This window comes from Thamnophis elegans, chromosome 7, assembly GCF_009769535.1.
Source record: "Thamnophis elegans isolate rThaEle1 chromosome 7, rThaEle1.pri, whole genome shotgun sequence".
Lineage (NCBI taxonomy): Eukaryota > Metazoa > Chordata > Lepidosauria > Squamata > Colubridae > Thamnophis > Thamnophis elegans.
This window is the reverse complement of record NC_045547.1, coordinates 13,432,660-13,448,580: the sequence shown is the minus strand read 5'-3', so window position 1 is coordinate 13,448,580 and position 15,921 is coordinate 13,432,660. Positions and strand designations below refer to the sequence as shown.

Below are 15,921 nucleotides of genomic sequence, written 5' to 3'. Positions count from 1 at the left end.
AGCATCCAAGTTAAACAGATCAACACTGCCGAGATCTGACAGCCTTCCAACCATGTGCCTCATTTCACACATCAAATCAGGCACACAGAACAAGGGAAGTGCAAGCTGGTTCTCAGCTTCAGACAATGAATTTGTGACTTGCTTTAATTTATGGATCACAGTATGAGGATTGCTGACCTGGTTTTTTTTTTTAAATCATTCCTGCATAAATCTTCTGAATGTACTTTCTAATTTTCTGTTTTTTTAAATAGATAGTTAGCACTGCCTGGAAATAGTGAGGAAGGAGACAAAAAGTGGGGCTTTCTATCTACTGTTTAATGCTGTGCCCTGTAACAATGTACTTTATAGCTTAATCCCAGCCAATTTTTCACCGTAGCCTTATTAGGTTTAAAAAGCTTATTCTCACCCACACAAAATCACCAACCTTTATTATAACCCATCAATAGGCTCCCGCTTTCACTGTGTCCCATAAACTGGGTTTAAAAATAGTAACAGGTAGTCTTTAACTTATGGCCACAATTGAACCCAATTGACAGTTGTTAAATGAACTTTGTTTCCTTTTACGACCTTTCCTGCCACAGTTGCTAAGTGAATCACTGCAGTTGTTCAGTTAGCAACACGGTTGTTAAGTGAATCTGACTCCCCCATTGGCTTGTCAGAAGGTCACAAAAGGTGATCACATGACCCCGGGACACTGCAACCGTCATACATTTGAGCCAGTTGCCAAGCGCCCGAATTTTGATCACATGATCAGGGGAATGCTGCATTGTGTGTAAGTGTGAAAAACAGTCATTCTTTTCAGCGCTGTTCTAACGTCCAACGATCACTAAATGAAAGGTTATAAGTGGAGGACTACCTATACGCCTGCAAGAAGAAATTAAAAGTCCAGGACACTGGAACCAACCTAAATATGAATCCATTTCCAAGCATCTGGATTTTGACCATGGGGATGTTGCAACTGTCTGAAAAATGGTCATATGTTGCTTTTTTCAGTGCCATTATAATTTCCAACCGTCACTAAATGAAAAGTTGTAAGTTGAGGTCTACCTGTAATCATTTTAATACAATAGCAGAGTTGGAAGGGACCTTGGAGGTCTTCTAGTCCAACCCCCTGCCTAGGCAGGAAACCCTACACCACTTCAAACAAATGGTTATCCAACATCTTCTTAAAAACTTCCAGTGTTGGAGCATTCACAATTTCTGGAGGCAAGTTGTTCCACTGATTAATTGTTCTAAGTATCAGGAAATTTCTCCTTAGTTCTAGGTTGCTTCTCTCCTTTATTAGTTTCCATCCATTACTTCTTGTCCTGCCCTCAGGTGCATTGGAGAATAGTTTGAGTCCTCTTCTTTGTGGCAACCCCTGAGATATCGGAACCTTGCTATCATGTCTCCCCTAGTCCTTCTTTCCATACCCAGTTCCTGCAACCGTTCTTCATCTGTTTTAGCCTCCAGTCCCCTCATCATCTTTGTTGCTCTTCTCTGCACTCTTTCCAGAGTCTCCACATCTTTTCTACATCGTGGCGAAGTATGTCTGAGACCATTTTCTCAGACATGCTTCGGAGCATTGAGATATTTTTGATACAGAAAGTCCAAGATGTGAACTAAAGTGTACAGCATCCTCTAGCATGGTGGCCTGGAGAGGGGGGGGGAGAGAGGGGATGGTTTTGTGGGAGGGAGGGATGTGTGTGTGTGTGTGTGTGTGTGTGTGTGCAGGAGCACCAGCTGCTCATGTAAATGGGGCCAAGGGTGCCCGTGACGCGCATGCGACCGAGGCCCCAGGTGCCTGTGACGCTTGTGCGAGTGGGACCGAGAGTGTCCGCGAAGCTCATGCAGATGGGGCTCCAAGCGCCTGCGATACTTGTGCGACTGAGGACCTGAGCATCCCCAATGTCACATGAGTGAGTCAAGAGTCCCACGGACATCCAATTCACTGAAAAAAATAGAAACCAAAGCTGAGGAAATTCCGTTTGTTTCTCCTCGCAGGAAGAAAAACAGCTGAGGGAAAGAGATGTCTCTTTGGGAGACATGCACCATCTTGCCACAGCAGAATCTGAGAAAAACAGCCGCCTACAACAGGCAGACACCATTAAGTGTTACTTCCTGCAAGATGTGTCTATCGGAAGCAACCAACGCAGGACCTACTTCTCTACTCTGCAATGCCTTTTGTCTTCCCATAGTACGAAACTTTGTAAATCTTCTCTATTGGAAGGTTGCTTTAGCTGTGGCTTTTCTTGGTGACCACAAGGCCCAGGAAGACCGTTTCTCCAAAGCCACACGGACTCTGATGATAAGGATGCTAAGGATTGGATGGAATCCTTATTTATCCTTTTAATTATCTAGAAAGAGGACAAACCTTTCCTAAGTTTTAAGACTCCATCCAAACAAGAACAATGTTCTTAAGATATTGTCAGAATTTGTTGCGGCAATCACACACCCAGAAAGGACACACAGGTAACTGATTCAGCAGGATTCATTAACTTCTCTTTATATATAATATAAGGCATGAAATAAATATACAATACTAAAAACTAGTTCTTCCAACGTGGTACAAGCAAACACAGGCAGAGGAGAGAACAGTTTCAGTTTTAGAGCAGCAGACCAGTTTTTGAGCTCAGCACAGACTCAGAGCTATAGTACAGAAGTTAATCTAAGCCACGCCCAGGCTCCTTGCTGTCTCCTTGTTGCTCACACAGCAAATACTGTTTCTGTTTCCAAACAGCCCTCATTGGCTGACTTAGTTGCTACGCCTATCCATTGGCTGACCTTGTTACCATGCCTCTGCCAAGTCATGAACTCTCATGCACTGACAGATACGTCTACCCTATAGAAGTAGTCCTTGAAATACAACTGTAATCGAGGCCAGAACTATGGTCCTTAGTTGTGGTGGTCATTAAAAAGGTCGCCATATGACCACATTTGACTTTATGACCTTTTTTCCCCCTGTGGTTAAGCAATCGCTGCGGTCATTAAGCAAACCCCTTTTCACCAATGGACGCTTTTTGACAGAAATCAAAACAAAATGCCAGAAACTGGGGAAAAAATGTTGAAAATTGCAGTCATGTGACTGCGGGACGCTGCAAACGGCTGTGAGCCATTTGCCAAGCACCCACAATGCGATCACATGGCCGCAGGGTGGGTGTTGTGTGCAGCTGTCAGAATTTTGAAAACAAATCATAAATAGTTCCGGGAGAGGTCTGCTGTAACTCTGAATGTTTGCTAAGTCACTGTCATTAAACGAGGACTACATGTAAATAATCCTGTCACATCAAGAAGGATCAGAATGAAGGAAATTCCTGGGCTCAATGAACAAGACAATTTAATCTGCTTTCCGGAATAAAAGAAAGGTCGCATCTAAGTACAATCTGAACATTGTAGAAAATACATAACTTGGAAACCGAAGAACTTCCCGCAGTCCTAATATCTGCTTGGTAGATATTATAGCTATTAAGAAAAATATTCTCTTAAGAGGGTCATGGAGGTGCAGTGAAATAAGAGACACCTGGTGCGAGTAACCTTTGGCAAGGGAAATTTATTGGGTAAACTGGAGCCAGTCAGCCAAGACTTCCCCATAGAGGTCTTTGGAATAAAACTTGGGTAGGCTGAGAGGGACGCGGTGGTTCAGCGGCTAAGATGCTGAGCTAGTCGATCAGAAGATCAGCAGTTCAGCGGTTCGAATCCCGAGTGCTGCGTAATGGAATGAGCTCCTGTTACTTGTCCCAGCTTCTGCCAACCTAGCAGTTCAAAAGCATGCACAAATGCAAGTAGAAAAATAGGGACCACATTGGTGGGAAGGTATCAGTGTTCCGTGCGCCTTCGGTGTTTAGTCATGCCAGCCACGGAGACATCTTTGGACAGCGCTGGCTCTTCGGCTTTGAAACGGAGATGAGCATCGCCCCCTAGAGCTGGAAATGACTAGCACGCATGTGCGGGGGAACCTTTATGTTTACCTTAGGCTGAGAGAGGAGAGCAATAGGTCCAAAATCACCTAATGGGCTTCTATGATTGACAGTGGACTTGAATGGAAGTCTTTCAGGTAATGGTGCAATTCTTGAACCATTAGATCGGAAAGGGTCTTCTCTTTATTTAGATCCTGCTTCCAGTTTGGTACTTTGTGGAGGACCCACCCTTCCTTCCTTCCTTCCTTCCTTTCCTTCCTTCCTTGCCTCCCTCCCTCTTTCCTTCCTTCACTCTCTGTGTCCTGCCTGCCTGCTGCCTGTATGAATGTTCAATGCAGCAAATCAGTTCCAAACAATCAATTTGTTGATTTAAATGACTTACATGGTCATCTGTATTCAAACAATTTTAAATATTCAGCAATTCTGGGTGGCTCGCAACATCAATAAAACAATAAAGCAGAGCTGTCAAACTTGGGCCGAATGCGTCACATGCTGACCACGCCCTGTGGTGGGATTCAGCCAGTTCACACCTATCCGGGAGAACCGGTTGTTAACTTTCTAAGCAGTTTGGAAACTGGTTATTGGAAGAAATCTCTTTTTGTTTTTCCCCACTTTACAGGGCTAATCCTGTAAGGAAGGCAGGAAGGAAACATTCTGGTGTTGTTTCTAGCCTAATCCTTATTGCCCTGCTTACAGAAACTGCCTCTTTAACCCTTGCTACATTGTAACAGCTAAGGCAAAATCACCCATTGACGTGAGCGATGTTGAGTTGGCCTCACCCACCCAGTCACATGACCACTGAGCCACGCTTACCCAGCTGGTCATTAAGGCAGAGAACCGGTTGTTAAATTATTTGAATCCCACCACTGGCTACACCCACACCTGCTTTAGCAAAGGGGGAAAAAGTTGTGATACATCATGTGATGCCACCATGACAACAGGAGTTTAACACCCCTGCAATAAAGCAATAAAAGCCATTTTTTTCAAAAGAGCCCAATGCCTCAGCCATCCTCCTTCTCTGCACAGATACTATTTTAAAAGGCCAAATCAAGGCCTCACCAAACCAGCTCTGGTGTTCCAGTAAAACCAGCTTGATTTTGCTAATTGATCTGAACATTTAAAAAGGACTGATCTTTCAAGTGACTCAAAAGTTGGAACTGACCTGAATTCATACAATCCCTCTTTCTGTTCTAATAGTGATGATTTACTTCTGTTCAGAATATTCTGCCACTTCATTTCAACGCACCAAAGAATTAAAAAAACAAAAACCTGGTCATAATATGCGCCTTTTGATGGTACTCAAAACCTGCATATTATTACGAACCTTTGATTCAAAAGATCAAAAATTCTACAATCCTTTGTAGAGAATTCCACACCAATAGAAAAGCCAGCAACCTCACACCCATGCAAAGTGCAAGCGGAATCCACTTTACACACCCAAAAAGAAATTTGGGGAAATTGAATAGGGACAGTTTGGATGAAAAGGGGGAAAAAAAAACACCCTACCTTAAATAATTCAAATTCCTTCTTTGACATCAATAACTATCAAGACATGACAAGCATTTAAATGAAAAAAAAAAAAGGCATAAGCTGAATTAAAACCCAAAGCGTGGTAACAAAACTACAAATGTCAGCAGTAAAAAGGAGACATCGAAAGAGCAGAGACTCTGCTTCACGTTGCCAGAGAAACAATGCTGGGATTATTAATAATTAAATGAATTTATTTTGTATGCTATAAGATGCCTTTTAATAGAAGATCTACTTAGGTGCTCAAGCCCCTTGACTTTTCTGATATTTCTCTTGCTCATCATTTGGCCGTTACCTGATTGAACAGAAAGGCTCTTTAACAAGCTTCTTGGGAATCCTTAGAAACCCTTAGCACGAAGCTCAGATTGGATTCAGGCAATGCATCAGTTTCATCAATAAATAAACAAGTTAAATTAATAAAAGCGGCGCTTCTGAAAAATGGGCAAGAGGTTAATGCAGGCACGGAGAACGCGTGGTTCTTGCATTTGGGGAGCTTCCCATCAGCTAAATTCAGCCTAGCTGGTGGTAATAGCAGTAGTTGTGATCCAACTTTTGCTGAACTACAGGTTCTTACAATCCTCTTTTAGAGCTTCCATGTTGGGGCCCTCCCCTGCTTCACTTCCACCAAAGCGTCCATCTGATTTGACCTCATTTGTATCCTTGTCATGCAGAATTCAAACTCAAGACCAGCAGGCTATCTGGAATCCCAATTGGTTGTCTTTGCCTGCATTTCTTAGGCCAGTGTTTCTCAACCTTGGCGACTTTAAGTCCTGTGGACTTCAACTCCCAGAATTCCCCAGCGAGCTATGCTGGCTGGGGGATTCTGGGAGTTAAAGTCCATAGGACTTAAAGTCACCAAGGTAGAGAAACACTGTCTTAGGCTATCCTTCTGCAGAGCTGGATATCTAGATTCTCTTAGGTATCTCATAGGCCAGGGGCAGAGGTGGGTTCCTACCAGTTCGCACCTATTCGGTAGAACCGGTTCGTCAAATCTACCGAACCGGTTAGAAGAGGTTCCACCAGTGGACCCGGAAAGCAGGCCACACCTACAGAAGAGGTTCCAAATTTTTTTGAAACCCACCACTGGTCCTTGGATATGATTATTCTACACTATCATGCTCATATTTATAAAACTCAGTGCCTCTGTGAAAGGTAAGGATGACTACTGCGTTTGTGGTGCAGTCAGAACATTGCGTGTGTTGGAGTTGTTTTAATGCAAACCAAAGATGCCTTTTAAAAAACAAGTTTACATCCTATTCTTATGCATGCCAGTGCTGTGTGTGAGGTAATTTAAGGGGGTTCTGACAAGTGTCGTCGGCATCTTCATATCCGGTCACATGGGCGGCAAGCCACTCCCATCCGGTCACATGGGTGGTGAGCCACTCCCACAAAGGAGGCCACACCCACAGAGCAGGTTCGAACAATTTTTGAAACCCACCACTGTCCAGGGGTATCAAACTCAATTTCATTGAGGGCTTCATCAGGATCGTGTTTGACCTCAGGCGGGCATGGCTGGGGTGGGCGTGGCCAGCTCAATGCCATGCATGTCGTAGGCACCTGTGGTGGCCAAGTGCTAAGGTAGGACTTCCCTCAAACCGTCCCTCACTCTCATTATAATCTCCTTCCTTCCTTCCTTCCTTCCTTCCTTCCTTCCTTCCTTCCTCTTTCTTCCATCTTCAGTCTCCTTTCTTCTTCCTTCCCATTTTTCCTTCTTTGCTGTCTTCCCATCTTCCCTTCTTTTTCTTTGTCTTTCCCTTTTTCCCTTTCTCCTTTCATGTCCCTTCTTACATGGTCAAATGCAAAAGGGCAAACATTTCTCCTTTTGTTTTGTTTTTAGTTTGTTTTGCTAGCCCTCTGCCAGGGAAAATGGAGCTCAGGGCCCCCTCCCAAGCTCCATTTTGGCTGGCAGAGGCATTGCGGGCCGGTCTTTGTGGTTTCCAGAGTGGGCCTGCAGGCCAGATCTAAGCACCCCGTGGGCCGGATCTAGCCTGCATGCCTTGAGTTTGACACCCTTGTCATAGGCTATTCAATCTCTGAGGACAAAGTCCTGTCAACATGGTGCCTCATATTCTTTGCTTTAAAAGAACTGGAGATACCTGTATGGTGTGCATATATGCTGGCTCTGTACAGACACCTTCAGGAGTTCTGAGAGGTTCCAAGATGTTATTTGGCACAAATCCAGTCAATCCATTTGCATTCTGGACTTTCCACCATTGCTTTCTGTCATCAAGAATCTGGAAAAACAAACAAATCTTGTCACAACGAACCGGTCTGACTCCATAGTCCCATTTAAATAAAAGGTCACCGAAACTAAATAGTCACCTAAACTAAAAGGGATTCTGATACAGATGTTTTACTTCCAGAATGACTATGATCTGCATAGAAGAAACGTCTCAGGGAAGGAAGACCCACCTCCAAAGGAAAGGGAAGTGATCCTGTCAGAAGGATCCATCCTTTCATGGATATGTTGGCTTCCTTTTGCACAAATAATATACTTTCAGCAGAGGTGGGTTGCTAACCAGTTTACTACCGGTTCACTCGCACGTGTGCAACACTTCTGCGCATGCACAGAAGTGCCCAGGAAGAGCCTCCCGCCACCGCTACTACCGGTTCAGCTGAACCGGGCCAAACTGGCAGCAACCCACCTCTGACCCTTTCAGGGCAGAAAGCTCTTGCTAATAGTTCGATGCAAGTAGAGATGGATAATGTTATTATCCAGGCTATTCAGTGAATGGCCCTCCTGATATCAAAGTTACAGATTTCACGCGTGGCTTGAATTCAACCAGTTTTCTGAGTTATAACACGGGATGCTCAGCTGTTGGAATCACTATGATTATTCAACATAATTCATGGTTTAGTCTAGAGAAGCTCATCCAAAGCTCGACAGCAGAGGCGTAAGTCTACAGATAGCCCTTGACTTACACCCATTCATTTAGTGACCAAAATTACAATGGATTGAAAAAAGTGACTTACAAGCGTTTCCCACACTTTATGACCATTGCAGAATCTCCATGATCGTGCGATCAAAATTCAAACGCTTGGCAACCAATTCATATTTATCACGCTTCCTTGTGACCTTCTGACAAGCAAAGTCAATGGGGGAAGCCAGATTCACTCAACAACTCTGTTACTGATTTAACAAGTGTGGCGATTCACTTAACAACAATAGCAAAAGTCCGAAACCTTAACAACAGTCACACTTAGGAACAGAAATTTTGGGTTCAATTATTGTCGTAAGTCAAGGACTACCTTTCTCTGTCTGTCTGTCTGTCTGTCTGTCTGTCTGTCTCTCTCTCTCTCTGTGTCAGTGGTGGAATTTCAAATCTTTTCCTATCGGCTCTACGAGAGCGCACTTTGCACGAGCATGCATGCTTTGAATGCAGGCGTAGCACTCAAAGACCGCCCTCAGTGTCAGCGCTGGTGAGCTGAACTGTTTTTTAGCTCAGCTGAGGAGCGGCAATTCACTCTGCCGCGCAAATCAACTGAGCTAAAAAACAAGGGAATATAGGAACGGCAGGGGCGGGGCCAGCCAGAGGTGGTATTTGCCAGTTCTCCGAACTGCTCAAAATTTCTGCTACCGGTTCGCCCGACCGGCTGAATACCACCTCTGGTGTGTGTGTGTGTTTAAAGAAGCATTGTTACCTCTAAAATTTCATCCTTCAGAACAGAAAGTTCACTCTGGTTTCTTCCCACAAAGTCATACTTGGTTTTGGCGTATTTCTTGGTTGGGGTTTTATGCGCTTCATAATTTCTACAAAAACAAATAAGCCAAAACGTTATCCAGCTCTCCTGTTAGATTAGCATAGCCAAAAAGAGAAGAGAAGCCAGCTCTGCCTGTCATTGGTTATAATTAGCTCAGGATTGACTACCAGGCAAAAACTATTAGAGATCTATCACAATAGCAGATGGCTGCCCCGGCCAGCAGCCCTATTCCTCCATCCAGGCAGTTGCAAATATCAATTGGCCTGCTCACATCTTTGATGACATGCTTGATTTATTTATTCGATTTCTGTAGCTGCCCATCTCATGCGCGTGACTCTAGGCCACTATCATAAATATATAAATGCTTTTCTACAAAGCACGGAGTGCAATAGGAGTAGGTCTCAACTTGGTGTGGGCTGATTATATCACGGAACCTGTGGGAAATGATATGGCATCTAATTCAAGTATTTAAGGAAGCATAAAGAAATTACCTCGGAAGGATTTGCAGATGTGCCCCATTATCTAGAAGAGAAGCATACCCTTGTCACGATTTTGATTTCTTAGCTTTGAAAGCCGTAAGCCTGATCTTCTCATTTAAAAATTTAGGTGAAAGGAGGTGGTGATTCTTGGTGATAATTTGCCATTTATTGCAGAGAACAGGGTGTTAAAATTTGCAAAACGGTGGCCATGGTGCAGGAATGGGTTGCTCCTGGCATTACTGCCGGTTTGGTGCGCACAAAAAAAATTGCACGTGCACACCAGATGCATGCGCATGTGAGCATTTACACAAAAATAGGTCTGTGCATGCGTAAAATGTTTAAAAGGGGGGGAATTAAATTTGTGCAATTAAAATTGTTCCACGCATGTGCAGAACCAAAAATCAAGATGGCGGCCCATAGGAAAACTGGTTCGGGGATGTGTCGGCCTGGGTCACTGCCGGTTCCAGCGACCCAGGCTGCCAAACCATTACTGGTTTGGCCAAACCAATCCAAACTGGTAAGAACCGACCTCTGCCGTGGTGTCATGAGTGAAAATGTCCTCTTTTGTGTGTGCATTGTTGCACATAAAATAGCGGTAAACAGAGGAGTCTTTAAAACTCTCTGAGCTTGGTGATTTTCTGGCAGACATTTCATTACCCAGCTAGGTAATGTCATCAGTATTAGAAAGGAATGGAGTTTGCTCTCTGCTTATATACAAGTGGCTTGCCTTGTCAGTGTTGGTAGTGAAGCTTTAACTATGAAACCAACCTCATCATTGACAATATCTTTAGCTATTAGTAGCTGTGTTTACTCAACATAATCAGGCCACTAAAGGCTTAGCAGTTAAGATTCCTCCTTAGTACTACATTTGGATTTAATCGTGTGTAGGATTTTTTAAAGTCAGCATAAACCATGCCTGCTCTGTGAGTTTATAATTAATGGAGAATCCAGATTAAGTGTATCTTCCCAAACATGGTTCCTTTCAAGGGCATACATGTGAAATATATCCAGATATTCTATCAAACCAAAATATCCAGAAAGGATGCTTTGGTTTCATAGAGTTTTGATCCTCACTCAATCCAGGGGTAAAGCCAAAATCCAGCTTCTCAACATCACTAGATGTTCCTGTCCAAACAAGCTAGCAAAATTTCTGATTTTTTAGCAGCCCAATTCTCCTTTTATTAACACAATAAAAAGAAGAGTGGAAATGGAAGGCATCTGAGAAGGAAATTGCATCCATTTCCACCCTGAATTTATCTCACTCACCCCCCCCCCCAAAAGTGACTCAAATCCTGCCACTGAAATTCAGTCAACTTCTAGAGGTGAAAATGGGGTCCTTTCCTGTTCTTATTTCCCTCCTAAAATCCTGTCTTGGTCCCCAAATATCCTAAAAATGACCCATCCCAATGACATCATTAGCCTTTTGAGTAATGCCATCTGTATCCCCACAGGGGACAAAATTGTGGCTCCTTATCCACAATTGTCTTCCTTTTATGTGCATTCAGATTCAGATGGTTCAGACCGGTTTGGGCGAACTGTATGTTAATTTTACATCTGGTTCGCTGAACCAGTAGTTCCAAGGACTGGCTGGCCCCACCCACCCCACTCTGCCCTTCCAAGGAGTCTGCACGCAGCCTGTTTTGGATGCCAGTTAAGTTAAGGGCCCATGTGGAGGCTCTGGGAGAGCAAAAAACGGCTCCCCCAGAAGTTCCGTAAGTCCGGAAATGGACCCATTTCTGGCCTCCAGAGGGCCTCCGGGCTCCAGGGGAGGCCATTTTCACCCTCCCGGAGGCTCGAGAAACACCTTCTTAGACTGGGGAGGGTGAAAATCTGCCAAGTAGGCCACGCCCACCCAGCAATTTGGCAGAGAACCGGTTGCTAAAAATTTTCAATCCCACCCCTGCACAACACTCTATCATAGTGATGGTGAACCTTTTTGACACCAAGTGCCCAAATTGGAATGCGTGTGATTGCCAGAAACCCAAGACCAGGTGGCCGGTGTGCGCATGCGCACCGGCCAGCTGGTCTTCAGGTTCCCGGCAGACCAATGCGCGCGAACACCAGGTGGCTGGTGCGCCAGAAACCCAAAGACCAGGTCCCAAAGACCAGCTGATCTTCGGGTTTCCGGCACTTGCGAAGACCAGCTGGCTGGCGCATGTGTGCATGCTTGAAACCAGAGGAACAGCTGCCAACGGCACACAGGTTCACCATCACACCTCTATCAAATACAACTCTTTAATATCTAGATCACATGGTACCTAGATAACTTGCAAATTATACTGTTTTGCAATATAGTTTCCCACAGATTCAGTCAATCCTCGTGCACACATGATGAGATGTATCTTATATACTAGCAAAGGACACATTTTCACCAAGGAGAAAGCAAACACATTCTGAAAGCAGGCCAATGACCCATTAGCTCACTGTTGTCCTCTCTCTTTCCAGCTCCCGAGGTAAGCTTTTCTCAGCCAAGGATTGAACCCAAAATCTCCCGCTTGCAAAAGCACATGTTCTACCAAGAGTTACATCTTTTGATCCAGATCACAGAAGTAAGCTGAGGATTCTTTTCCCGCAACAGATTTTTGACGTCAGGGAAGGAGATTAGTTAGAAATTTAAAAAAATAGCCTGGGGCATTTTAGATACACTTGGCCTCATAAAGCTTTAGATGTGGCCCAGAAAGTCCCTTTAAAGAGTTGTTGCCAATTTATATTTTGTAATATGATAAGAGAGAAAAGGATGACAAATACATGGGAAGCAATCCTTAATTGCAATTAGTTCCACTTTTATTAGAACCTTGGCTTGGGAATTTTTTTTTTAAATCTTTTTATTTTCCAAGTTTAGCACACTCCATTTTGATTCATAGCCTTAGCTGTAAATGACTTTAGATTTGAAATTTTATTGACTGGGGCTATTGAAAAGCTGAAAATGATAAGCTATGCCAGGGGTGGGTTTCTCGCCCCGTTCCAACTGGTTCGGTTGGAACGGGGCCGGCGGCGTCCTCGTGCACACACACGGTGCACGCATGCGTACTAGCGTCTGCGCGATGCTCCAGCTGCTCCTGGACGATCGCGCAGGCGCTGTATGCATCCTGCGCATGCGTGGAAACGCAGAACTCGTCAAAACCGGGTAAGGACTGCGGGCGGGCGCGCCCTTCGCCATTCCCGGAAGTTACTTACTTCCGGGTTCGGCCACCAACCGGTTCGCAGGGACCGCCGCGAACCGGTTGAAACCCACCCCTGAGCTATGCCCTTGAAACTAGACTACAAAATGACCATGAAGCTGCTACATGATTATAAGCAGAATACAACAATATAAGCAATCACATTACAAAGACAACTTGTAGACTCTTGTTTTCTGTTTTGTATTTAAATATTTCAAACCAATTATACATTTCCCCCTTTTAGGTGCTTGAGTAACTAGCTAGTTGATTAGCTGTGGAGAACTGTCACAACTTAAAGAGAAGAGAAAAAGGGACACCACAGAATTACCACTGACCAACCACCAATTGATTATCCAAAATGCATGATTCAGCTCCAAAGCAATGGCTCATATAATCTATGCAGTTCCATCACTGTTTTCCCAACCTTTTTGGCTATTTATATACTCTGCGTTCTTGATCCTAAGCCATTTAGATAAATGAGGTTGAAATCACTGAGATTTAAGAAGACATAGCTGAGGATACAGAGATGCTGAAAGGGAAAAGCACATTTTGATGAGACAAGAAGGACAGGCACTATGTGCCCAAGGACTCAACCGATCAGAAATCCTGGAACATTTTACATGTTCACTGTTGCGCTCCAATAAAAATCGTTTATTTTACACATTGCTTTTGGAACTCACGTGATGTGATCCCTGGACAACTTTGCTCACAACTCATGAATATTTGCTTTTGCCAAAGGAGAGATTGGCCATGTCAGTTTAGAGGCCACCTAAACCCAAGATACATTGTGTCTTTTGGTTATGTTAGGACTACAATTTCCAAAATTTCAAGGTATTGAAAGCATATAAGATTGGAGAAAGCTACATGATTATCTGGATAGAACTCAGTGGAAAAAGAGGGTTGCATAAAATAAAATAAAAATCCAATGTAGTTTTCACAAGGTTGCTGTGATGTATACATGTATAACATTGCATTATAATGCAGAATGTAATTTAACCAATGCTCTAGTTTGCAAACTCCCAGTGATTCAAGAAGTGAAATTTACCCAAGGAGGTGCTTTATTAAACAAAACTTCAAAAGAAGGACAATCGATAATAATGAATTCTAATTGTTTCTGTGCCTTTGACTACCTCAGCAAGTCCCTGCAGTTTTCTTGAGAAGATTTCAAAGCCTTGCTATTGTCTTGTTCCTGGGGCTGACAGTGAGTGATTGACTGAAGTTTCCCCAGCTAGCTTTGTGCATAAGGCAAGATTAGAACTCACAACCTCTGGGTTTCTAGCCTGAGATCTTAAACACTACACGAAACTGGCTTTCAATGAATTATAATACCTGTTTACAGGAATGTTTATTTTCATGTAATCTGTCCCAGATTCACACATCTGAAACAAGCTGCTTTTATAATTATTAGGAGAGGCATTTTAAAGTTAACATTTATTGTTTTCATTTTTAAGGTTTTCTATTTGTTATTTGCGGAAAAGTATTTTTGTAGTTTGCTTTTTGCCTTAACCTGGGCAGCACCTAACTCCAATGGACTCTGGGTGACTCAGAGTGTAAACAACAAATATAAAAGGGCATATGAAAATAACTAGATGGTCGAAGCAGTCAACAACTCAAACATATCACACACACCAAAGGAGGTCCACCCATCCTAGGCCAACATCTGGGGGAAGAAACTAGAACTCAAGATGAACATGCTACAGAGAAGGCAAACTTCTATGTTCTCATAACAGTGAGAACAACATAACAGTGTTTAATTATGTTTATCTTCTACGTTTCCCAGAACTGTTAAGGCACTGCATTACATATGAAACCTCTAAACAACCATCCATCTATACATCCAACCAACCAACCAACCAACCAGCCAGCCAGCCAACCAACCAACCAACCAACCAACCAACCAACCAACCAACATTAAAAAGTCCATGTTGTTAAAATGGAAAGTTAAATCTAATACAGATATCTGCAGTTTATTTGACGTTGCTCGCTAATTGGGCATTGCTACATTTCATTTTTTAAAAGTGTAATTTCTCCCTGATTCCAATTCCCCAACAAATTACTTTCCTGGTCTAGAATTAGGAAAATACAGTCATGTATTTTCTAGGCCCATTGGTTCTAGGTGAACCAATGGCATGCATGCCGGAAGTGGCACAAAGAGCCTTCTCTCTGGGCATTCAAGCTGTCGCCCGTTGCTCTTCCGGGTTCCGGCATGCTGGCCAGTTGGTCTTCACGCACGTGGGAGTGCCGGAAACTAAAAGAGCAGCCGCCGGATGTGCATGCATGTGCCAGAAATATTATCTTCTGGTTTCCAGCGTGCACATATGCACCGGCCATCTGGTCTTCACTCACGCATGCATGCCACAAACCAGAAACCCAAGTGGCTGGTGCATATGTGCGTGCCGGAAACCAGAATATCATCTTCCCGGGGCACACCTGCTAACCCGGCGGCTGCTCTTACAGTTTCTGGCCTGCATGCACGCTTCCTTTTCAGCACTCGGTGCCAAAAAGGTTCACCAACACTGTTCTAGGCTTTTAAAGCAGTGGGGCACAGATGCTGAAGATGGGAGATGTGATAGAGTATAGCAAAACCATGTAATATATTCATGCACCATCAGGCAACAAGAAATGTGTTGTTTCTAGATGATATCTGAGTTCAGTTGTTTTCCTAAAGATGTTTCATTATCAAACTAGGTGACATCATTGGTGAGGGAGAATGCAGATTGCTGGTTGCTTATATATAGTAATTTATTTTGCCAATCTTGATGGTTCCTTCTCTATCTTCTTCCTTGATTGTCTGATACTGTTTCCTGTTTCTGGTAAATGGTATGTTGACGGGTTGATATATCTACAGGAAAACAGTCAAGCTCAAGAACACAAGGAACCCAACAGTTTGACACTAAGCTACATAAATTCTTACTATTAGACTCAGAAACGTACTGTCTATTAATAAGGCAGAGAAGAATCTTCTTGTTGGGGGTTATAAGACCATGGAAAATCCATGGACCTTAATCCTCTCTCCATTTGGTTTAACAGCATGGAAGCTGATTTTGTATGGAAAGCTACAGGGAGCATCTCTCTTCTGTGTCTCCTTTGGCAAAAGTGAACAGTTAAACCCACAGAGAAAATGGCCACCTCATGTTGACCTTGGCCAAGAACAAG

General features: G+C 43.5%; 1 protein-coding gene across 1 annotated transcript in view; it reads right to left on the bottom strand.

The window, feature by feature from the left end:
• The window catches only part of EPS8 (epidermal growth factor receptor pathway substrate 8), a 182,974-nt gene that overhangs the window by 17,221 nt on the left and 149,832 nt on the right, over positions 1–15,921 (bottom strand). Inside the window, 2 exon segments of the mRNA XM_032220802.1 lie at positions 7,520–7,657; positions 9,066–9,174. Coding sequence (XP_032076693.1) covers positions 7,520–7,657; positions 9,066–9,174 — 247 coding nt within the window.